The following is a 23,323-nucleotide window of genomic DNA, read 5'->3' as shown; positions in this document are numbered from 1 at the left end:
TTACAAGCTCCCCTGCAACGCAAAGCTATGTGGGGCCCACCATGATGTTTGTTTTATATCCACTCCGTCCATCCGTTACGTCAGCCTATTTTAAGACATGAGCCTGAGGAAGATCCAAAACTGAAGTGGGCCATACCATAGGAAACAGTGGAGATGGAGACATCCACCGTTGAAACCATCCTGGAGTTCGCCGTGATGTTTAGATGCCATCCAACCCCTTCATAAGGTGAGTCCCACTGGGATGAAGGGAACGCACAAATATAGCCCTGATTCAAAGCTTATGTGACCCAACTAAGGTTTCAACAGTGGCCGTTCAATCTTCACTCGTATGGCCCACATGCTCAGTTTGGTTCCATCTGATGGAAAACGTGTAAGATATCAGGGCCATTCATTAGGTATTGTACCGTGAACATGCCCTAACCAAATTATCACGTGAGCGACACCTGTGAGAGCAAAGTAAGCGGTCAGAAAATTTCCAACGGCTTATATTCAATTTTCATATGTGGTTCATCTGATAGTTAGGCCATTCTGAATTTTGGAGCATAGTATTTTTGCGTCAAACCTAAATTAAAAAAGGGCTCTGATTCCACGCACGTATACAAATTGGCACATTTTCCGCGTTTCACCCTTTCGATTGTTCCTCGCGATGGATCATCTCATTTAAATTCTCTACCCTGTTTTATTACACGCATTCCCCTGTTTGCTACAGAGTCTTCGTTTTCTCTCTTTCCGCCTCTGTAATCTCTCACTCTGAAATTGCAGAGATAGAAGAAGAAGAAGATGTTCTACTCGCATCAACTCCTCGCAAGAAAAGCTCCTCTCGGTCAGATCTGGTCAGACTCCCTTCTTCCCTTTCTGTTATCCGTTCCGCTCCGTTCTATTCCAAATCCGTTTAGTAAAATCTCACCTGAAAACGGATTTCTGTAGGATGGCAGCTACAATGCATGCCAAGATCAACCGGAGGAAGCTCGACAAGCTCAACATCATCAAGATCTGGTCTCTCTCTCTCTCTCTCTCTCTCTCTCTCTCTCTCTCTCTCTCTCTCTCTCTCTCTCTCTCTCCATCCGATCCCCCGATCCCAGCTGTTCAGCTAGATCTCATTCTCTTTCCGTTTCTCTTCTTTTTCAGTGAAGAAATACTTAATCCGAGTGTCCCGATGGCTCTCAGACTCTCCGGCATTCTCATGGGTAAGATCATCACAAACGCGTCTATATGATCGTTCTTCTTCCAAAAACAATCCACGATATGATCTTCTGCGGCGTTTTACAGGCGGCGTGGTGATCGTATACGAGAGGAAGGTGAAGCTCTTATACGGTATATATGCTCTCCACTATACACGCTTTCTCTGTGTATATGCTCTCTCTCTGTCTCTCTCTGGAATTCTAATGACGGGTGGTTTTTGCTTGTTGTGTTATTGTCAGATGACGTTCATCGACTGCTGGTAATTTTCTAGTTTCTGCATCTGATGACATTGAAGAAATGGAGAGAGTTTGGTTTTTCCGCAATTTCGAGTGTTTTTGCAGGTAGAGATAAACGAGGCGTGGAAGGTGAAGGCCAGGGCCGATCCCACTGTTCTTCCCAAAGGGAAAACCCAAGCCAAGTAAGTAAACGCAAACCCCTTCTCTTTTGATTGTTGGTTTCGTAAATACTCCGCGGGACTATTAGAAATTGTAGACCTGACCATTTTCGTCTCTGTAACTTAAATCACTCTACTATTTTTTATGGAAGGACGAAAATGCCACTGGATGTATTGTAGGAAGACACCAATTAAAAGTCGATTCTACGAGTTGTTTCAGAGTAAACAGTGGTAGTTATGGTAAAAGCCAACAGTGGCAGTTTCGTGATTATACGGGATTTACGAAGCTGAAAAATACATTGGGGTTCATGCAGGTACGAAGCTGTTACGCTGAAGGATGATAACGGCGGAGAGATGGAAGCTGGTGACCACGAGCAAGCCCTCCACTACTCCAGCACAACTGCCGAAACTACCAGAATCCCGAACGCCAGCTATTTCCCCATGGTATATTCAACTATTTACGATGGTGCCACTCACGCTCGTAACCTTCCTTTTGCCGGTTGTGTGATCATCGATCACACATGGCACGTCGACTGTGTGTCCATATCGTGCATTTGGTGGGTCCTACCTGTGGATGGACCACGGTCAATAATCCCAGTCACATGCTCTACGTGAAGAGCGGAATGGTCTAGAAACTGACCGAGGCCATCTATAAACGTAGACGTTAGTTTCCTCCAACAAGGGGAGTTACTGCAAGACGAAGATCTGTGGGGCCCACCGTGATGTCCGTGAGAAATCCATTCCGTCCATCTGTTTTGTGAGCTTATGTTAGGACAAGTGCCGCAAAAATGAGGTAGATCCAAGATCAAAGTGGGCCACACCACTATAAACAGTGGCAATGGAAACGTTCACCATTGAAACTTCCTTGGGGCTCACCTTGATATTGATATGCCATCCGACCCGTTCAAAATGTGATCCGACCAGGATGAAGGGAAGCCTGAGACAAAAATTCTTCGGCCCCTAATAAGGTTTCAATGGTGGGCGTTCAGTCCCCTATCTTTCCTGTGGTGCGGCCCACTTGGGTCTTCGATCTGCCTAATTCTTAGGCTCTCACCGTAAACTGATGAACGGAGTGAATTTTACTCGGATATCTCGGTGGGCCCCACAGGGTTTGTGTAGTAGGAAACTCGCGTCCGCCTTTTCGAAAAGGATGGTGGAGCTGCCCTGCTTTTTACGAAGACAGTGGTGTTGTGGTAAATATCTTGTAAACTAGACCTGCTTTCGCAAAGGAGGCAAGGGAAATCTCGAGCTGCAGTGGTCCCATGATTCGTGCGACCGTTATCAGTGCTCTGCCACGTGGTGCCTTCCGATTTCGAGGGCTGTCTCGTCTCGAAATCGTACGGATCTCTGAACTGACAGAGGATTTTAAACAAAAATGACGAAAACACCCTTGTGGAAATCCGCCTCTGCTACTGTTTTGCCTCTATTTCCTAACTCAAAAGTAGGGGCAACGTTGGCATTAGACGAGGTGCGTCCGGTGATTATTGAACGCGAAGACCAGGGAGCTTTTATGCTCTGACGGGACATGCGAATAGGACTCGCGTACAGGAGCTCGAAGGTGTAGTCGCGGGCCCACGTGCCATGTGGCCCATTTCTACGTGTGAGAGGTCCGAAATGCTCGTAAGTTGGACCCCACTCTGTAGATGCCATTTCCCAGACATTGTCCCGTCCCCTCCTTGGCAGTCACACACGGACGGGCCTGACTCTGGGACAGAACAAGAAATAACTCTTGAGGCCCACCTGATGAACCACATGATCTAATACACGTAATGGAAGGGCTTTTTCATGTGCTGTATACTCAGTGCGCACGCTCAACTGCATATTGAACAAACGGAGACAATGGCATGAGATTTTTCTATGGCGCATCATTATTCACCTATCAAACGATCAGTTTCGATGTAATCGCATGTACGCGTGCGCGGCACAGTGACGTGGAGGCTGGTACCTTTTCATGACTTCATAAGGCAAGGTATCCTGTCCATCTCTTTTAATTAACAATATCCGTTGCTTGGAGACTTCATTGATTATACAATCCTGATCCTCCAAATGGTAGCCCGCAGGTGGACCAATTACAGGGAAAACGACCAATGGGTAGGCATTGTCCCACATCTAACGGCCTAAAATACAATGACAGCATGAAAATACCAATGACTGCATGGTTAGGAGCTGTTCTAGAACGTGCGCAACTCTCGGTGGAGCCGTGGACGGTACAGTAAGCGTTTCGTCATGACTACGAGAAATGATAAGTATTTATAATTTCATCAGCAAAGCATGGTTGTCTTGGTAGTGGGGGATCTTCGAATAGACTACCATACCTTCAAGCTGTGTGGGGTCCACCGTGACGTGTGATTTCCATCCAACCTGTCCATTAGATGAACCTATATATGAGGCCAATATCTCTAAATCCAGCTTAATCCATAATTAAGATGGCCACATGAAAGGCGAAGGAGAAATTTGGTGTATCTACCATAGACACTTTCAAATGGAATGTGGGCTCCACAGTTTTGTGTTTATGTCATCTAATCCATTCATCGGCTGAACCCAACTAGGATGAAGGGACACTAAAAATTAGGCTATTCCTAAACTCAGCTAGGCCACACCAAGTGAATATGTAGGTTTTAGTTGTGATAGTCTATTGCTCCTTGTGGTGTGTCCCACTTAATCTTTGAATCAGGATAATTCTTTGGTTGTACAGTAAACATAAGGAGGTTTACCAATTAACGGTTTGGATTCTTCATACACATCAAGGGTGGGCTCCAAACCATTACCATAGGTTCGAACGAACGTGATAATTCCCTCTCCTTCTCAGTTTCTGTTTCTAGTATTTCTCTGCTTGCGAATTTCCACCTTTTTTTTTAACACACACTCCACATACTCACGCCTTAGTGGGATTTCACCACCCATGGTACTCGAACCCTTGACCAGGTGTTGAAACTCCTGGAGCAAGAGTGAGGACCCTTGCTGACAGTCTACCCTTGCTGATGCTCCCTGTGCGCACTGGAACTGTGCTCTTATTGAGATAAGTCATTTTCATGCAGGGACTCGACTATGTGAGTGAAACCTACATCAATATTAATCCTGATGAAGACAACCTCACCCAAGATCACCACCAAGGTACATTTTAAAACCTCCACGTCGCTGATCTTATCTTAGTAATTTATTTGGAAAAAGCTCATGTGGTATATATTGTTATCTTAGTGGTGCACTCTAGGGCCACATGATAAGTGGACAGCCTAGTTCATTTATATCCTGACCGCCCATTGAGTTTGGCCCCACTGTTCATGGGGGAACATAAAAAACTCATGGTGATTAGAGGATTCTAACTTTCCAATTACCGGCATCTCTTTCTTATAACGGTCTGTTTGCTAAGTCATAGAGTGGACGGTTATGGTCGTTTAATCAAAATGGTTCCTTAATGTCTAGAATGGATTCTATGAATTGGGCTATTCATATTGATAGTGGACCTTCTTTGATCTGTATTCTCTATTCTATATATGCCATTAATCTGATGGAAAAGTGAGTTTTAACAATGGCCCTTAAAAGAAGTGGTTCAAATCTAATTGATGGTCTAGATTGATAATTTGACTGCCTACCCATCTAGAAATACTGGTGTGCAAAACTTTTTTGTTACTCTTTTCTCAAATTATTTGGCTTTTTCAATTATACTATAAATACTTGCAAATGATTTATCATTATTTCCTACCATTATTTGATGGGGGAGGAATTGCTATCTGAAAAATTATGTGTCATCCTTCCTAAAACAAGAAAGTCCAAGCATTTCTATATTGATAAAAACCATGGGCCCACTGTGATGAATATGGCATATCCATGCCTTTCATCCGTTCTGCCAACTTATTTTAGGGTATGAATAAAAAAAAATGAGGCGGATTTAAAATTCAAGTAGACCACACCACAAGAAACAGTGGTCCAAATAGACCTCAATTGTTTATTTGTCATCCAGCTAGTTCATAAGGTCATGCTGACAGCTGACATGGATAAAGGTTAAACACAAATTTTAGCATGATTCAAAACTTCAGTGGCGTCCATTTCCCTCTTGATTATGGTGTGATTCACTTGAGCTTTAGATCTGCTTCATTTTTGGGCTTATATACTAAAATGAATTGGCAAAATGTATGGACCGCATGCGCAAGGATATGACATATACATCACGGTGGCCCCACAGTTTTTGGGCCCAAAACCTTCTCCTGCTTTTGTTATGTGACCAAGTATGGAAGTTGTCCATCTCATATTAGCAGCACGAGCTATAATTACCCGTGAAAGTAGTAATAACTAATTTACAATGTATTTATAGTGTAACTTGAAAAACAAATAGCCTCTAAACCTGTTATTATATCCTACTAGAGCTGGGCAGGATCCGACCTGAACCGAAGGCCAGGATCGGGTTGGATCAATTAGGCCCACTCAGATCCGACCGCAACAAGTCGAGTTTGAGTTAATGACCAATCCGAACCGATCCGATCTAGGATCCAATCCGGTCGGGTCCTATAAAGAGTATTTTTACTCTTTTTATTTATTTATTTATTTATTTATTTTTTACTAACCTCCCTCTTCTCTACCCGAACAAAAACCCTAACCCGTCCCTACCCCTCCTCTACTCGATCAAGTGGCACTGCACCCTCTTCTCTACCTGATCTGATGAGTGTCGCTGTGGATGGGGATGCCACAAAGATTTCCTAGACTCAAGATTCTAGCACTTAGGTTGGCGGATGAACAAAAATGGTTTGCAAAAATGTCCAAATATTGGATGGTTTAGATCTTCCAATTGGAGGTTTTTGAGGCATCCTCAGTTGGTAAAGTCAACTATATGGATCTCATGACCATGGGCCACACTAAGATGCACTGGGCACTTTAGGATTTGCAGTTTATCAGTAACTAATTTCTTGGTACGAAGGTCATTTTTTAGAATCTTCCTTACTAAGCATAGATTTCTTACCATTTTTCTGAAATAGATAATCTTCCACTGATGTGTATGTAAAACTTGTTTGCTGGAAATGAAATTATTTCAGAAAGTAGCAGAGAGAGGAGGACTCGATCCGAATTGTACCCAACACGATCCGACTCGGATTCCCTGATCAATCGGACTCGGTTCGGGTCAACCTTGCTAGACTTGGTCTTGGATCAAATCGAGTTCGGGTCAGGTTTTTGAGAAAATCGGATGGAGTCGAGTTGGACCCAATCTGGTACGACTAGACTAGATGCCCACCTCTACATCCTACATGTTATTTAGGGAGCTTTGCTAAGCATACATGCCTTCATAAATCAACTAATGCAAACACATATGACAGCAAGAGATCAGATCAGATCTAGTCAGCTTTGCTGGACTTGGTCTTGGATCAAATCGAGTTCGGGTTAAGTTTTTGAGAAAATTGGATGGAGTCGAGTTGGACCCAATCTGGTACGACTAGACTAGATGCCCACCTCTACATCCTACGTGTTATTTACGGAGCTTTGCTAAGCATACATGCCTTCATAAATCAACTAATGCATGCACATATGCCAGCAAGAGATCAGATCGGATCTAGTCAGCCTTGCTGGACTTGGTCTTGGATCAAATCGAGTTCGGGTTAGGTTTTTGAGAAAATCGGATGGAGTCGAGTTGGACACAATCTGGTACGACTCAACTAGATGCCCACCTCTACATCCTACATGTTATTTACGGAGCTTTGCTAAGCATACATGCGTTCATAAATCAACTAATGCATGCACACATGCTACTACATTGCGTACAGGCACAATATCCAAGCCATCCATCACAAGAGTACCACTATCTAGATTATCCATCCTAAGATCTAGGTCAATCCACTATTCATGGGGTCCACAATTTGCTACATAAATGTACGGTGGTACAAAAAAGGTGGAAGTTTACTAACCCGTCCGCTTATTTCTAACGTCATGGTGGGATCAGACCATCTTTATCTTTCCGTGGTAGATTCTAAACAGTGACGTCTACATGATGGATGGCTCAGATATATCACCTTTGTGACATCACTGTCATGCATGTGTGGAGGCCTGTGCGTTAGCTGACTTGTAAAAGCGTGTGGGCTTAGCAAAACACCAGGATTGTTCATCTGATATGATTTTGGCCTGATGGATTATAAATAGTATTGCATTTAAGTAACTCGACATTAATCGTCCAAATTTTGGCCCCTCAATTTAGATGCATTATAAATATATATTGAAAGGTCAAAATGTAAAATGTCCAACCGTCCTAATTGAAGAAAAGTCTCGAGATCATAGCCTAGGATTGTTCATCTGATATGATTTTGGCCTGATGGATTACCTATACTGGGCACTGCAAATTGGACGATTTAATTTGAATAAACGTGCAACATATGCAAGTTATCAGTGCTTATAACAACCATCACTCTCTACCAGAGTATCAAATAATTCCCCTTTAGAACAACTTGTGGTATAACTACTTCATTTTGATTACTGATCAGTGCCATATCCTCCCAACATAACAGTCAATTTGATTTGCACCGCTTGGATGGTTGCACCTAAAGGATGATCGTAACCATTGGATATGTGGACATGTTCATGGATTATGGCCTAAAACTTCTGCACACCGTCCATAAGCAAGCTATCAATTGAATGGTTACGATCATAAGATAGGTGCAACCTCTAGGCTATGATACAATAAAGAGATGGCCCATTATTTAGGTGGACCGCTAGGCATAAGTACCAATAAAGAGATGGTTCACATCCAAATATGTATGCAATTTCATGCAGGAATCATTTCAAGCTTCTGTTATTAACTCTCTCTCTGCAATTTCATGCAGGAATCATTTCAAGTTTCTGTTAACTCTCTCTCTCTCTCTCTCTCTCTCTCTCTCTCTCACAGCTGATCCTGCTAATATCACCCTACTCGACGACTACGGTTCGTGCATGGTAGAGACAGATCCATTTAATCGCTTTGAGAGGTGAGAGAGTATCTTTAAGACAATATACAACGTTCTACTTGAATTATTGGTTTTTTTTTCTTCTTCTTCTTTTGGCCTTCCTTGTATTTCAATGAACCAGGCTGTTTATGTGGTGGGCTACACTATAGATGATTAATGCTGCAAAATATACCCATTGGACAATCTTAGCCATTTGATAATTCGGACTACAAATAGATTACTAAAAAATTGACATTTTCAGAGGCCCACAGGGAGTGAGAAAAGTTACACCGATCAGATGGCGGGATTTCTTGATGGAGCAGATTTTTGATCTATCGATCTTTCAGTTGTGGCCCACCACATGAATGCTTGGTCAACCGAAAGATGGTCTCACATGTACAGAATGCCGACCCCAATCATAGTTAAAAAACCCAAAAACTCGGCTTGACTCGATGAGCATTCCGGTTGGGTTGACTTGAAGACTCATCCCAATTCAACGTGATAGTTTTTTTTTTTTGGTAAAATGGATTTGTATATTCATCTATTGGGCAACTTTGCAGAGGAGTTACAAATAAAGTATGTTCCTCCGTTACAAAAAGGAGAGGAGGGGACATATGAGCTGATTCTAAGCTGAGTGCAGAGGGAGATATGACTAGGAGTCTCTATCTGAGCCAAGCCTCGATCGGTCGAGGAGCTCTCCGCGAGGCAGGAGGGGGAGGTCGGCAGCCTGGGAAAAGTCCCGGTCTCATTGCTCATCACTGCCCAGTCGAGCCAATCCATCAGCCACTCCATTCGCCTCCCTGAGAGTGTGGATGAAAGCAATCGAGATAATTCCCTAGATGTAGTCTATCCTCTTCATCCAATAGAAAACATTCCATGGGGAGATAGTGGACTTGGAAAGAAGGTCCACAACTGCTTTTGAGTCACTTTCCACTACAATCCTGTTTAATCAGGCCTTGGGCCACACATAGGTTCAGTTCATCAACCACCGCCTTAGCCTCAGTCTGAAAGTTTGATAGGACGCTATAGCCTCTAGAGAAAGCGAAGATGAGATCAACTTTGTGGTCGCGGAAAATTTCCCTGCCACCAGATAGACCCGGGTTCCCCCAAGAGGATTTGTCGACGTTAACTTGTACGTAACCCTCCTCTGGCCTTCTACATTTGATTATCAATAGAGGCGAAGAGGTGGAATGGGGAAGGGGGATGCCTAGGTCTCTAAATGCTTCAACGGTGAGGGAGTCCCTAGGAGGAGGCATGGGGGAGGAGGCCGAGATTATGAAGAGCCATCTTGGAGTCCTCTCAATCGTTTGGCCCACTCTGATATGAGTCTCTTCGAATCTCTTACCATTTCTGGAGGACCAGATTTCCCAGATGATGACCGTCAGGGCTAGCCCTCGGAGGAGCCCAATACCAGAACTTGCGCTGGCTAGGTTCCACCATTTGCACGGCTCGACCTACTACTGATTGACCAGCCAGGAAGGAGACGGAGAGAATGGAGGAGAAGTAGGACTAGACACTGTTTGCAAGCTCAGCTCGAGCAAAGAGGTGGTCCTGCGTCTCCTCGTTGTGATTGCCCTCTAGCGTGCAACAAGAGCAGCAGGACGCAAGGATCGTTCCTCTTTTCTTGACATTGTTATCCACTGGGACAACCCGATTGAGAATTTTCCACTCAAATCATGATTTTGGGGGGCAAGCTGGCATGCCACACCCATTTAGCCCAACATCTTTGGCAGCCTGGCGTGTGCACTTCCTTTCAGGCAAATTTGACCGTGAACTTCTCAGACGACTCTTTGGTCCAGATGAAGCTGTCCTCACCTTGCTGGGTTGAATACCCTCCCTTCGGATGTGCTGAAGGATGTGGGGAGGAAGGAGAGGGGGAATAAAAGCAATGGACAGGGGGGCGAGAGGACCAATCACGTCTTGTACCCTCAGATGCTGATGATATTCCGTAGGGCTCCTAGCCTGGACCTTAGTATTATAAACTAAGATGAGTTGCTCTTGATATTTTTGAAGAGGTCATGAGATCGAATTCATCCCATACGTGTGTGTGTATATTGGTTTTAACTTTTAAAAAGAGCTCTGGCAAGGCGTGTGACTCAGCTTGATGAGGTTCTCTGTGACTCGGCCTAGTCACTCTCAGAGTCGAGTTGCCTATGGATCACTTAGCTCGAATTCTTGCTGAGTCGAGTTGACTTGGCCAAGTTTCGTGAGTTTTGAACCATGCATGGCTCAGACAAAAACGCAAGTGGGGTAAAGCATTCTTCAGGACCACTAGTTCCCAATGGATAGTATTTTAGTTTTGATTTAAAAAATGTTCAATGAATAAAAGGTGATTATTCAGAAAACAGATGTATATTTTCCATTTCTATTTCAATGTTTTATATACAGTCTGCTTCTAATAGTAAGTATCATAAGAGTACATGTAAATTTTGAACCATAGTTTAATTTACTTGTTTTATTTCCGTATCTACTGGGCTAGTTTTCCATGTTCTTGATACAAAAACCATGCATGTGGGAGAGAAGGACAATCTTGATCATTCATCAGGTGGGCCATATTATGGACTCTTGTTAGTTAAATTGTCAGACTGTTCTATGATCTTAAACATCTGATCCGTGGTCTGCATTGGGTTCAAAGAAAAGTAATGTGTCAACGAAAAGAAGTCCGCTGATCAGATGCTTAGGATCTTCTGGTCAATTTGATTTTGTGTGAATGATCCATGGAAGTGCCTAACTTATAAATGGTCTGGATCTCATCAACACATGCTACGGGTTCTATTTTGGTTCAACAATGAGTTTTGTGTCTACCAAGTACACAATTGTATAGCCTTTTATGTGAACTGCACTTACTGTTTGCCTTCAATTTATGTGGCTGGGAGACTCTCCCTTCTATTTTAAATAAGTGGACCTTTTGTAGGTTTGATATTGGAGGCGAGGAAGAAGGCCAATTCAACATCACTCCAGAAGAATACCCACAAGTCCCTACTACTCTAATACCCTCTCCCCGTCGGGAGGAACCGCAGCAAGGTTAGACTTCATATGAATGTATGATATGTATGCATGTATGCATAGGAGGCTAGCATCGACACTATGCAATAAGTATACGGGTAGTAGGAAACTTGACCGGTACTAGCACGACATGATTTTATCCTATCATATGAAGTTCTTTATTTCTGAACTCAGATTTTCTCATGGCATCAAGAAATCAGATAGGATACCGGTTTCCATATTTGTTTCTGACGATTTGAGAAATGCATTCGTATCCTCATTCCCCTTGTCGTGTGTTTGTATCCATAAAAGGAGGTGGAAACCCTGGAGCTGTTCGGATGGTGGGATTCTCCAGTCTTATGGGAGTTGTGAATCTCGGGACAGGTCGGGGAGTGCCCAAGCTTTACTTTGGTTGAACATTTGGCCGGGAGTAGCAAATCCTGGAATTTTTAAGGTGGTTGCTTAGTCGACAGATTTATGGGAAAGAAGAATGCGTAAGTTAGAAGCAAGATGAATAATAAAATGTGAAAATGTTACGAACAGTCCTAAGAGTTTTGAGTGAAGCAAAAAAATGAAGGGCTGTTTGGCAAGTGAAGGAAACGAAGTGACCGAAACGAGGGAGGGCTTCTCAATGAGGAGAAACCTGACTGAGAGTAGGTCATGTAGTGACCGGAGCGATCTGCAAGCGAAGGGAATGACAAAAATGGTGTCCATGGAAGGTGGTTGAATGGAGGCCAGAAGGTTACCAGAGACAAATGGGGTGTCATTTGGGGTTGTGCTAGGAGGGATGGAATTGGTCTATATTGGACACAGCGACCTTGTGAGGGGAGGGGTGCTGTTGTTGGGAATTTAGAAACACCGTGAAAAATTAATAAAAAAACGAATCAATTCAAAACTCAATTGTGGTTTTTATAACCCAATGAATTCTTATTTAGATACTTTCAGAAAACAAAAAGTCCTATAGCTAAGATTTAATTTATCAACACAGCTGATTAACCATTGTGTTATCAATCCCGTTCCTTCAACTAAAAGGTCTCTCCCCAATCTATCTAATATGATGAGAGAATGGGGACATATGTTAGCCCTTAAAGTAAGGTAAAAGGAAACAATAGAGCTGTCTACACAAGTGAACCCCATATATATGGAATGTGCCGTGCATGAGGAAGGTATCTCTCTCTCTCTCTCTCTCTCTTCACTCTTTGCATGTACGCACATGGAGGGCTCTCTCTTTCTCTGTCTAGGGCCCCTCTCTATCTAGGATAGGATTATGGTACTTCATCACCTTATAATCTTCCATATCCACTACTACATTCGAATGCTATGATCTTACCTTATCCTATTTAGTTAAATTGATTCTATTCTTCCACTTTCATGACCATCCATCATCGTCCCAAATATCCATGCGGTCAAGTGTGAACTATATTAAATCTAAACCACTGGATCATCATCAAGTGTGACAACACAATTTCAACTGTTAAAACAAAAGTTTAACAGTTGAAACATTTATAAAACCTTTTACTACTTTTAAGTGCCATGCCCAATGAAAAACTACTTGATGAACATCCGACTTTCAATATTTAAGAAAAAAAGTAAGTTCCTATAAAATCAATGGATCCCTTATTAGTCTACATGGGTCTCAATGAACTTTGATGGATGTGCTTAGCCATACTCACTTTTATTGGCTATTTGATGACCTCGTAAAATGACTCAAAGCACATATAATCAAGGCCTTGATTCCTCACACATCTTTAAGTTTAAGGATTAATTGAAGCTTCTACATCTTTAAACTGATATAGTCTAGGCATGATATATTTCCTTATCTAGGGACTTTACCTCGATCCACCAATGCAAGTGCCCACCAAGACCAAACTAGGAGTTTATATCCATGACACACTCACACTCCTATCTAGATTAAGTCAAAGGCACACCAACTCAACGTCATATATAATGGTGTAGATTTTTCATGTTGACTCATCATTAGCCCCCTACAAATAATAAATAAAGTAAAAAACTAAAGGTTTATCCTACAACGTGCTAGGTCACGATACTACATGGTATTGAGATCCATAGCTCACTTCTCCCTTGGTCAATGATGGTTGTGTCCACTCTCAAGTACCTGAGGATGACCCAAGGAATTCCTCTTTTTTAACACATGTTTATATATTTTTTCAATATTCTCATATATTAACTATTGCATGATCATGTCCATCCAGGACTCATGGTTATTATGATTGATTCATCAAGATGGTTATTATATCTAGATACCATCCATATAATTTATGAATAATATTCACGTTAGTTATCATTGGCACAACTCCAACGCTTGTCAATATCCCTTTTTTTGGGATTGGGTGTGGTAGCTGTAATCATCAATCCTAATCCTTGGAGACCCTAAACACGGAAATTAAAACAAATGCTAGATTGGCCTATACAGGACTGACCAATGTAAGAAATTCAAATTGGCCCTTTGATGATAAATATTTACTCTAGAAATGGGGCGGTGGGAAACTCAGGTTACTATGGAAAGATACATTTTGTTGCTATCCAACAAATTAGAGCATCTCATAACTATGTAAAATATAACACTAAGAGCTTCAAGTTACAAATTCCTTGCATAAATCATCAAAAAGTAAAAGATGATTTTACAACTTGACTGTTTCTTGCATCCCATTGAGTTAGTTCTATGAACTTCAGATGTTCCCCTCTCCGACGAAATCAAAGACCCACGGCAGGAACCACAAGATCACCAGCAGCCAGATGGATTCAGAAACATAGCTGAAAAGGTAGAACCCACTCTCAACATAGTACTTACTTTTTGGATCCTTACTCTTGCTCCGGTGGTGGACTCTCAGGAGTTTCAACACCCGGTCAAGGGTTCGAGTATCCATAGGTGGTGAAATCCCACTACAGCTTGAGTGTGGTGGGGTGTGTGTGCGTGTGTAAAATAATAATAATAATAATAATAATAAATAAATAGCTGAAGAGGTAGAATAATCACAACAGCACTGTAATGACTAAGTTTTTAATTTTTTTCAATTAATCAAGAAGCATCATGCTTCCTGCTTAACTAGCGTCCATTGAACATTAATTAGCCGACTATGATGTACAACAGCGACGGCCCACAAAACGGAAGACAAGGCCAAGAACTGTCCACATTATTATGGATGATGAGCTAACCATCATTCCCGGTAATATCTACCAGTCTTGGCTTCATGATGCTTCAGACATCGTCTCAAGAAGAGGAAGACGGAAGAAGGTATTTAAAAAAAAAGAAATTATCTATTTCTCTATTGATTTCCCACTGTATGTATAAACCATCTTACCCAAGCTTCACTATGCCTGCCAACTTTATCGTGATGCTCTGAAATCACTATTTGGCAGCGACTAAATCCATTACTGTCTATGAAGACCAGTGACCTTATGGAGCTGCCACCCGTGGCCTTAATTTCTAGTTTGGCAAATGTTACTGGTGAAATATATTATCCCAAGCCTCTTTTGGAGTTATGGAGGAAATCTACCAGGCCACAGACTGCCCATGATTCACCTTCAAGTCAGCATTCTCTCTCACATGTTTTCAGAATTCTATGAGAAATTCAAACAAGATCTCTGCTACTCCCATTTTGAGGGACTCATTGCTCATATGTGCCAACTTGATACGCGTGTGGAATCCAAGCGGCTCATCAATTAAGAGTCCAAAATGAAGATGCACGGCCCCCCAAAATCAGGCCATCCTGTGCATCAGGTGGGCCACATATTGATGTTGAGTGCGGACCATTGGTATATTTTTAGACCATCAATTTATTTTCAATACATGTGTTCCATCAGATATGTGGAATATTCTGATGTTTTGGCAAGGCTTCTACATAGTGCAGCCACATGATGAGTCGTTGGATACATACATATGCGTTGTTTGCACATGTGATCCATGAGGCCCTTAAAACAGTAGCCGCATTCATGTTATCAAGGCTTAAAATCCTAATGATCATAGAAATAAAATGTTGTACATGATGAATTTATTGATTGTAATCTGCAGGAAGAATGTCGCCACCACAACCTCCAAAACCATCATGGCCGTCACCACCAAAGAGAGCACATCCTCAAGACCCACCTGAATTTGTAAGCCATTTTTATGAATTGAAAGTGATTCCAGCTCAAATCTGTTGAGTCTATCATAGATAGCACAGGGATTTTCATCTAATGTGAGATATTTGAATTTGAAGCCAATGGAAGATTTCCAAAGTGGAACCGGGTTTCAGCAGTTTCAACCCTCCATAGAGAAGCTTAGGAACAACCTTGGCAATATCGAACAAGAAGCACTCGAGGAAGCACTGAAAGTGAACCAGTTTGCGACACCGGGGAGTTCTGGTATGTTCTTCCCTTATTCCTCACTGCAATATACATCTCTTCAACTTCTCTATATTGGCTAACAAATCGCGTCCCCTGGAATTACAGAATATGCTGTCCGATCCATACCCAGCTCTGGATCTGGACATAGTTTCCTGCAAATGGATGCGGAGGTCCAACTGCATTCAGGAAGGTTAGTAGAATTTTGGGCGAAAAAAACTCAAACACAGCCACAGGAAGTTGAGCTTTGATTTGAAATTTTGAATTATGAGCTAGAATTATACAATTGAGTCATTGCCTTTTCCATCGACCCATGCATTCTATAGAGGTGGGGCTTTATCCTTCCTCAATTTACATCATTCATTTGATGCCCCCACCACGGATGGGCGACAGACCAAAAATCACATCCATCAGACAGTGCTAGTCATCATATCAGTGGATTTTCTGCTGTTGCATACAAAGCATTACAAATTTCCTATTTCAATTTCTCCATCCAGTTCAGCCAATACCCATGAAAGGGCCCACCAGATGAATGGTCTGAACAAGAAGCGCAGTATTAAGGCCAAGCGTTTCTATATTTCCTACAGAATTGTAATCCTCTGCTGGACTTCATCACACACAAACCAGAAGTTGCGATGCCTAAGAAATAATAGTTAGATATTTGACAAGTTTGTGTGGGGAAAAGGAATCAAAGATCTGGTCTTTTATGAAAAATCCAATATGGGTAGTGGTTCAATCACATGAAGCAATGTCGCTCATCAAACTAGTTTAGTTGTGAGATGATAGATGAGTTAGGTAATGTAATCACGTTCAATCGATTGGTTCTGAGCAATGGAAGCAATGGTTGGTGAACAGATCAAAAAAGCGGCAGCATTCGTCGTCATCCGGACATAGTTTGGGCGGCCTTGATCCGGTCGACGAGGAGATCCCGTGGAGGCAGAAGGGAAGAGATCCCAAGCTCAAAAGGCTGTCGGAGAATGGTCTTACTCCTGATTTGGGTATGTTAACCCAACCGCATTAATCAGCTGCTACTGCAATCACTGATACTTGTACTACTGATATAACGGCAGTTTGTCCTAGAGCAGTGGTGGTAGTATTTTGTAGTGTCATACCATGCTGGAGGTTTGCTAATTCCACAATGCATGCGTATCCAAGCCATTCCATCAAGTGGGTCCCACCATTTTTGTGCCATGGGCGAAGAATCGCTGGGCCATGGCATTCGCAATAATGGGTGGGTAAAAGACATGGGATGGGCTTTTTACCGTTCATTTGTTTAGTATGCTAACCCACCCGATGAGTGAACTGCTCTGGTTCGTGGGCCACGATATCTGCTATGGGTGGCCCACCAGATGAACATTTCAATGTTACACCACATGCCAGCTCGGCATACACGGTGGAACGTGGAATTAGCAGACATATATCATGCCAACTTATCCTTAAGCTTGTTGGTTTATCATTGCAGAGCTGTTGGAAGAAACTGCGCCAACTCAGACCGCAAATCCAATGTCCGAACCATCAATGAATGAAATCACTCGCTCCATCAAAACGTGGGTACTCTTTTTCTGCTTCATTGCCGCTCGTCTGTTTGTTTGGGCTGTACTTCTTCCATTGCAGTTGTTATTAATATATGAATTGAAAATCTGCACTTCTATCTGTTAATTGATATCTTAAATATGTATATCAACATGTCTGTTGATGACATTTCGATGCTATCAATCAGACTTCGATGCCATCCAAGTCATGCGCGATGCCGTCGCAAAAATCCGGAATTTCTCATGTTGGTTACTAGATACTTCGGGTGTCCCGTTCAATGCCATCAAAAGAAGTTCGATGTCATCGAATGTTGTTCGATGACATTGAAGTCATGCTCAATGCCATCATAAAAATTTGAATTTTTCATGTTAGTCGCTGGAACATTTTGACATTAGTTCGATCCCATCGAAGGCTGTTCAATGCCATCAAAGGTTGTTCGATACCATTAAAATCCCATCAAACGCAGGATTACGCAGAGTTGCATATCTATGAGATTTGTTTTCGATTCCAATTGTGATTCTACTAAAGGTTATAAATATGGGTGTAATCGGGATTAGGGAGTATTTTAATGTATGGGGGCCGGCGCCCGTGGTTTCCGCTGGAGGGTTATCATGGTTTGTCATATTCATTAACAACTATTCCAAAAAAGTACTCCAATCACAAAGTAGATAGAGATGAATCATGTTAATTATAATCATGACTTTCAGACTCGTGACTTACACTCACGCCTTCAGTCATGAGTGGAATCATGAATTGGCTGAGTCGAAGTTCTATTCTGAATAAGATCGGTGGGTTTGTACCAAACCAGATCGGACTCATTTGAGTCCGATTCAGCTCAGATGAGTGGCATCTGACTCGATTCAACAATCTATGATCATAATCTAACGCATCTACAACACAAGCCTGATGAAAATATGCTTCTTATATGGATGCGGCCCAAAGACATTTTGTTAATTATGGGTTATGTGCAGGCACCTAAAGTTGCACTTTGACACCCCCGGCGCTCCTCAAGTGGAGTCGCTCGATCAGCTGGCATCTGGAATGAACCGAAGGAAAGCAGCCCAACTCTTCTACCAGACATGTGGTATAAGAGCCAGTGTTTCCCTTTCTCCATCCTCTCTGTTTTCTCTGTTAGTTAATTATGGGCTAATGACTCTGCACAACAACACTCCCACGAAAATCAGACAAAGTGGCGCAACGTAATTGTGATCAAGACCGTTCAAGTAGTGAGATCTACTGTGGATGGATGAAGATCTAAAAATTAGATGCATCAGATGGTCCTATTTTTCTTAGTGGGCCTTTTCTAGCTGAAAGTAGTCTTTTGGTGATTTCCTTCTTACCGTCCATTTGCAGCGATTGGTTGAATGGTTGAGATCAACCATCAGTGAGCAACTTGGGTCACACGGTGTCCACTCTGGGGCTCAGCAGATGAATGGTCAGGATCACCTGGTAGTTGTGCCACTTATGTGAGTGTTGTGGGTGCACTTGATGAGTAGTGAATTTAAAAAATTCTGCCAAGTCCACACGCGTGAACATGGCTGACCATCTACACGCCATCACGTCCCGACACATGGGCGGGAGTAGATCGAAGCCTTCTAACGGGTGGGTCCCACTTCTAAGATACGCTAGATAAAAAATTTCAGCCAAGTTCACACCTGAGGTGGTCTACAGCAGAGAAAATAGACGGTTAAAAAAAAAAAAAAAAAACTTGGGTCAGGTTTTTCTATCCCGTCGCCTATTTCCAACATTGGTATATGTAGAGGCATGTATGTGGGCTACCTTATGCGAGGTTTTGGGCTTTGCAAACCTATGTATCATTGTACATCCGAGTACCGAGGAAGACATCACTTACATAGAATTCCCGTATAAGAGAACTGAACGAGTTCGATTTTTCACTGGATTGTTGTGACTGAGGAATGTCGATCGCTTGATTGGTGGGCTCCACACAGGATCTCTTCCTATGTGGGCCACTGGTTGAAACATTGGATTGGATTAGGCAATCCATATGGGTGGGAAGAGAAATGGCCACTTTATGAGTCTGGTTTTGCTAATAAAGCATTAAAAGCGGTTCAAACAATTCTGAACCAATACAAATATGAACCACCACTCAAACCGGTATGAACCAGCGATCTCATTGGTCTAGTCTGGAAGCTAACATGTCGTGATGATTTCATAGTCGAACCGGTTTGGACCGCTGACTACACCACCTTGGAGCCTTTAGACCGAACCATCTACTTCATCAGCTCAGCCTCCGGTTCAAAATTTAAAACCATGTGAAATGATTTTGTGCACATTGCATGAAGGGGTGGCAATGGATTGGGTTGGCCCATCAGTCAAATCGCTTGGCATGCCCGCATCTGAGGCAGGTTTGGGCAAAGCTAAATGGGTAACGGGTCTGGTCCAGGTTAGAAACCTGACCCACTTTAAGTAGATGGGTTGGGCTCAGTTTAAAACCTTAGCCAACCCAACCTCCACATATAGCTTATCAATGACGTGGATTAGATGACTCAACCTGGCCTGACCAAGCACCCGGAACAAATCAGCAGATGAGTACAGATACATCTACCTAAGTGGGCCCCGTTGGGCATACCTTTAGCCCCATATTTCATTCTTAAACCTGAGTGTGGTCAGGTCCATTTGTCGAAACCTGACTTGATTAGAATTAAATTGGCTGCATCAGGTTGGGTTTGGGCTTGATGAGTACTAAGTGGGTCTGGTTGTGCCACAGGGTAATTGGTCGCAGATAGAATTCAGACTGGAATTCTTAGTCCATTCAGTAAATGGTTTGGGCTTGGGCTGATACTGATTCGATCGGAACCAATTATTGCCAGCCCTAAGTGCATGTGTCAACTCTCTCCCACTTCCAAAGAGGTTGGACGGGAATCCAAGATATATTTTCAAATTATTATTATTTTTTAAATATCAATTTGGAGCACACGTTGGAATGCCGTGAGGTCAGATTGGGGTCCAATCAATAATGCAGATAATGATATGGACCGCTAAAATGAACCTGGTTTTTGTCCATGGACAATGTATTGATCTGAAACGTACCGATATATAGGCTGGTTTCGATAGTGATTGATGCAGTAATGCTGAAGCTGATTTCCAATCCATTAGCTACAACTGAAATGGCATGTATGGTTTTGCAGTTCTGGCTTCATCTGATTTTCTGAGAGTTGAACAGACAGTGGCATATGGAGACATCTCCATTTCTAGAGGACCCAAGATGTGATAATGAAAGGTAGAGGTGAAAGAAGAGCCCTCAACTTCACTTGGCTCTTCTTATTTGTTTACTCTGAGATTGGTTCACACGTGTGTTTTTCATTAGTTTTCACCTCTTGTATTCATTTCTACTACATCATCATCCTCCCATGATTATGAAGACAGCCACACGTGTTAGATTTGTTAGGGAAAGAAAAAGATAGTAAAACAAAGAGGAGGTTATTACCACCCCTTTCTCGGCTTCTTTTTTTTTTCCCCTTATTTTTTATTTTTTAGTGCCTTGGTGTTTTGGTTATTTAGACATTTATGCTTTCTAATCATTTGGGGTGATCCTACTTATTGTGTTTTAGGAGGACAGTTTTTGATTTATTTTTATTTTTTAAAGATAACACTATTAGGGATTGAAAGTGGATCACCCATACACATTATACTGTCTCTACCAGCTCATCTACTAAGTGAGAGACAACGGGCTGAGTTTAGGCCAAGCCGGCTTGACTTGGGCGGCTCTGACCCTCATGCACCAAGGCCCGCTGGAGCCCGAACAAATCCTAGCATGGCCCTAGCACATTAGGCCTGAGCCCAAGCCCGAAAAAGTATAGTGGGCCCTGGCCTAGCCTGACACTACTTGGCCTGGTCTGAAAATTAAAATCTCTATTTCCCACTTTAATTTTCTTAATCTACCTGTTGATCAAGTGGGCTAAACATACACAAAGAAATGGACACCCAGAGGAATGAAATCAGCAGTCTACATACACGATACATGGGTTGCCTAATGGCTAAGATCTTTCAGTCTGTGATGTTAGGAATGTGCTCCATCAGTGGGCATTAACATACCAATGGTTTGGATTACATAAGTGAAAAAAACAGTTTATATTGTACAAAGGCTCTATCAAACCCTTCCCTACAGTTGATACTTGAACATGAAATGGAATAGAATAAATGCATAGGATATTAATGCACATGTGCAAGATCGTATCCATTAATCAACTGGAACGCACCACGAACATGCTCTGGCCCAAAAATTAGGTTGGCTTGCTTATAGGGTCATTAGAATTGTGGTCCAATCCATGATTAGACTGACCCGATATCGAGTACTGGGAATGTTCTTTGGTGGGTCATGTTTCAAGAATGGAAGATGTCTTTGGTGTCGCCTAAAAAAGTTTTCCAACCCTCTACGCACGAATATCATGATAAAGAACTGATAGAGTATGGGCCTTCAAAGTGAAAGTAGAAGGCATCTTTCGATGAATCCCCAGCCAAAGAAGGCTTTCAAAGTTTTCTTTCAAATAAAGCTATGGATGTGAGAGGAGAGGAACGGTCATCCAATCAATGGACCATATGTGGTGGAGAAAGAAGGGAAAAAGCTCTCTCTCTCTCTCTCTCTCTCTCTCTCACAGATGTCTAGGAGTGTCCTTGGCTTTCTTAGCTATCTTATTTGGAGATAGGATCTATTTGTAGTAGCCGTTCAGGATTGAGTACCATCATATGGTGAATCTCGCCTCTATAGACTTTAGTGTTTCCAACATCATTAGAAGCTGGAAATCCATGTGCCTAAATTGATTAAATCCTTCCACTAATTGGGGTGTTTATCCTTGGCCCAAAATCCCATGTAAGCTCAAGAGACGGACCGCTAAAAGATCTACCAAATAAATGCCCATCAAGTCTAATGAGAAGACTTTAGCATTAAAAACAAAAGACCTAATGGATAAAAACATTAGTGTTGGTCAGCTATTAAAACACTTAATAAACAATAGATTAAGATGATTGTCACGGCCTAAAATCCAGCACCAGAACACACTGGACCTTGACACCGTACTTGAGGGTGTGACTCTAAAATGTCTAAGTTTTCATCTACAATACCTTTAATATCATCACAACATTCATAAAGTAAAAAAACAGAAATATTATGTAATTCCATTTCAACATGTCTAACACATAATCTAGTTACAATCTCTTATAGTTCAACTTTACTTTGACGGGTCCAACAGGAATGCTGTCTTGAAATTTAAAATCCCAACAAGATAATCTACAAAGCCCATGAGTAAAATCTCATGCAAGTTTTTCAAGGGTAAACATGTGCATCTCAAAAAATCCATTTAAAATTAAGGACATTAGAAATATGTATACAAAAAATAATATACTAATTCAAAAACATTTAGGACCTGTTTGGGAGTGTGGGTTTGGAACCCTATGGATTCGGAACCCTCTGGATTTGGAGCCCATTGGATTTGGAATCCTCTCGTTGTCTTTCACACCCTGGATTCATAATCCCTTGTACTCAGAAGTAGCTATGCATAATGGGGGTTCGAATTTAATTACTAAATCAACTTTAATATTTTTAATTAGTGTACGTATGTCATGTTTAACACAATGGTTATAATAAGCCCGTTGAAATATATACTTTGCTAAAAAATGATGAAATTCCAAGTCTTAGATGGGCCACAAGAACATGATCACATCCGAGTGACTAACAAATGATTTTTAGCCATTGATTTATATGGACAATGTTTGAACGATGCATATTATCCTATTAAATTAATTATAGTGATGTAATTGATAATATGATTGTTTTACGATATCATCGGTGAGCCATGTGCCTAACAGATTAGTAACCTAGTGACACACATGTTACACATGCAACTCTTGGAAGGACTTTAGATGTAATCCAAGCTTCCACCTTGGATTTCAAACCCTCTCTTTGAGGGGATTTGAAACCCCCAATTACTTTATGGTGCCAAATATATCTAAGGATTTGAAATCCCCC

The 23,323-nt window shown here is 42.0% G+C and overlaps 1 protein-coding gene across 1 annotated transcript; it reads left to right on the top strand.

Annotated features, from left to right (window-relative positions):
• Window positions 1–780: 780 nt before the first annotated feature.
• Window positions 781–20,735, top strand: LOC131224245 (sister chromatid cohesion 1 protein 1). The gene is made up of 18 exons (XM_058219781.1): window positions 781–833; window positions 928–996; window positions 1,129–1,187; window positions 1,270–1,314; window positions 1,422–1,441; window positions 1,524–1,600; window positions 1,891–2,020; window positions 4,615–4,690; window positions 14,155–14,243; window positions 14,573–14,716; window positions 14,842–15,010; window positions 15,494–15,576; window positions 15,681–15,825; window positions 15,913–15,997; window positions 16,660–16,802; window positions 17,267–17,351; window positions 18,309–18,421; window positions 20,487–20,735. Exons 1-18 carry the CDS (start codon window positions 781–783, stop codon window positions 20,567–20,569), a joined length of 1,668 nt encoding a protein of 555 aa, XP_058075764.1. The 3' UTR covers window positions 20,570–20,735.
• Window positions 20,736–23,323: the final 2,588 nt, after the last annotated feature.

Source organism: Magnolia sinica, chromosome 13, assembly GCF_029962835.1.
Source record: "Magnolia sinica isolate HGM2019 chromosome 13, MsV1, whole genome shotgun sequence".
Lineage (NCBI taxonomy): Eukaryota > Viridiplantae > Streptophyta > Magnoliopsida > Magnoliales > Magnoliaceae > Magnolia > Magnolia sinica.
Note: the sequence above shows the minus strand (reverse complement) of the source record. Positions and strands in the feature narration are given on the sequence as shown.

Excerpts from the sequence above, each read along its gene's own strand:
- LOC131224245 (XM_058219781.1), top strand. The coding sequence starts at position 781 with ATGTTCTACTCGCATCAACTCCTCGCAAGAAAAGCTCCTCTCGGTCAG. Across the intron at positions 4,691-14,154 it reads CACCCAAGATCACCACCAAG|ATGTTCCCCTCTCCGACGAA; the intron begins GTACATTTTAAA and ends TATGAACTTCAG. Across the intron at positions 17,352-18,308 it reads ATCACTCGCTCCATCAAAAC|GCACCTAAAGTTGCACTTTG; the intron begins GTGGGTACTCTT and ends GGTTATGTGCAG.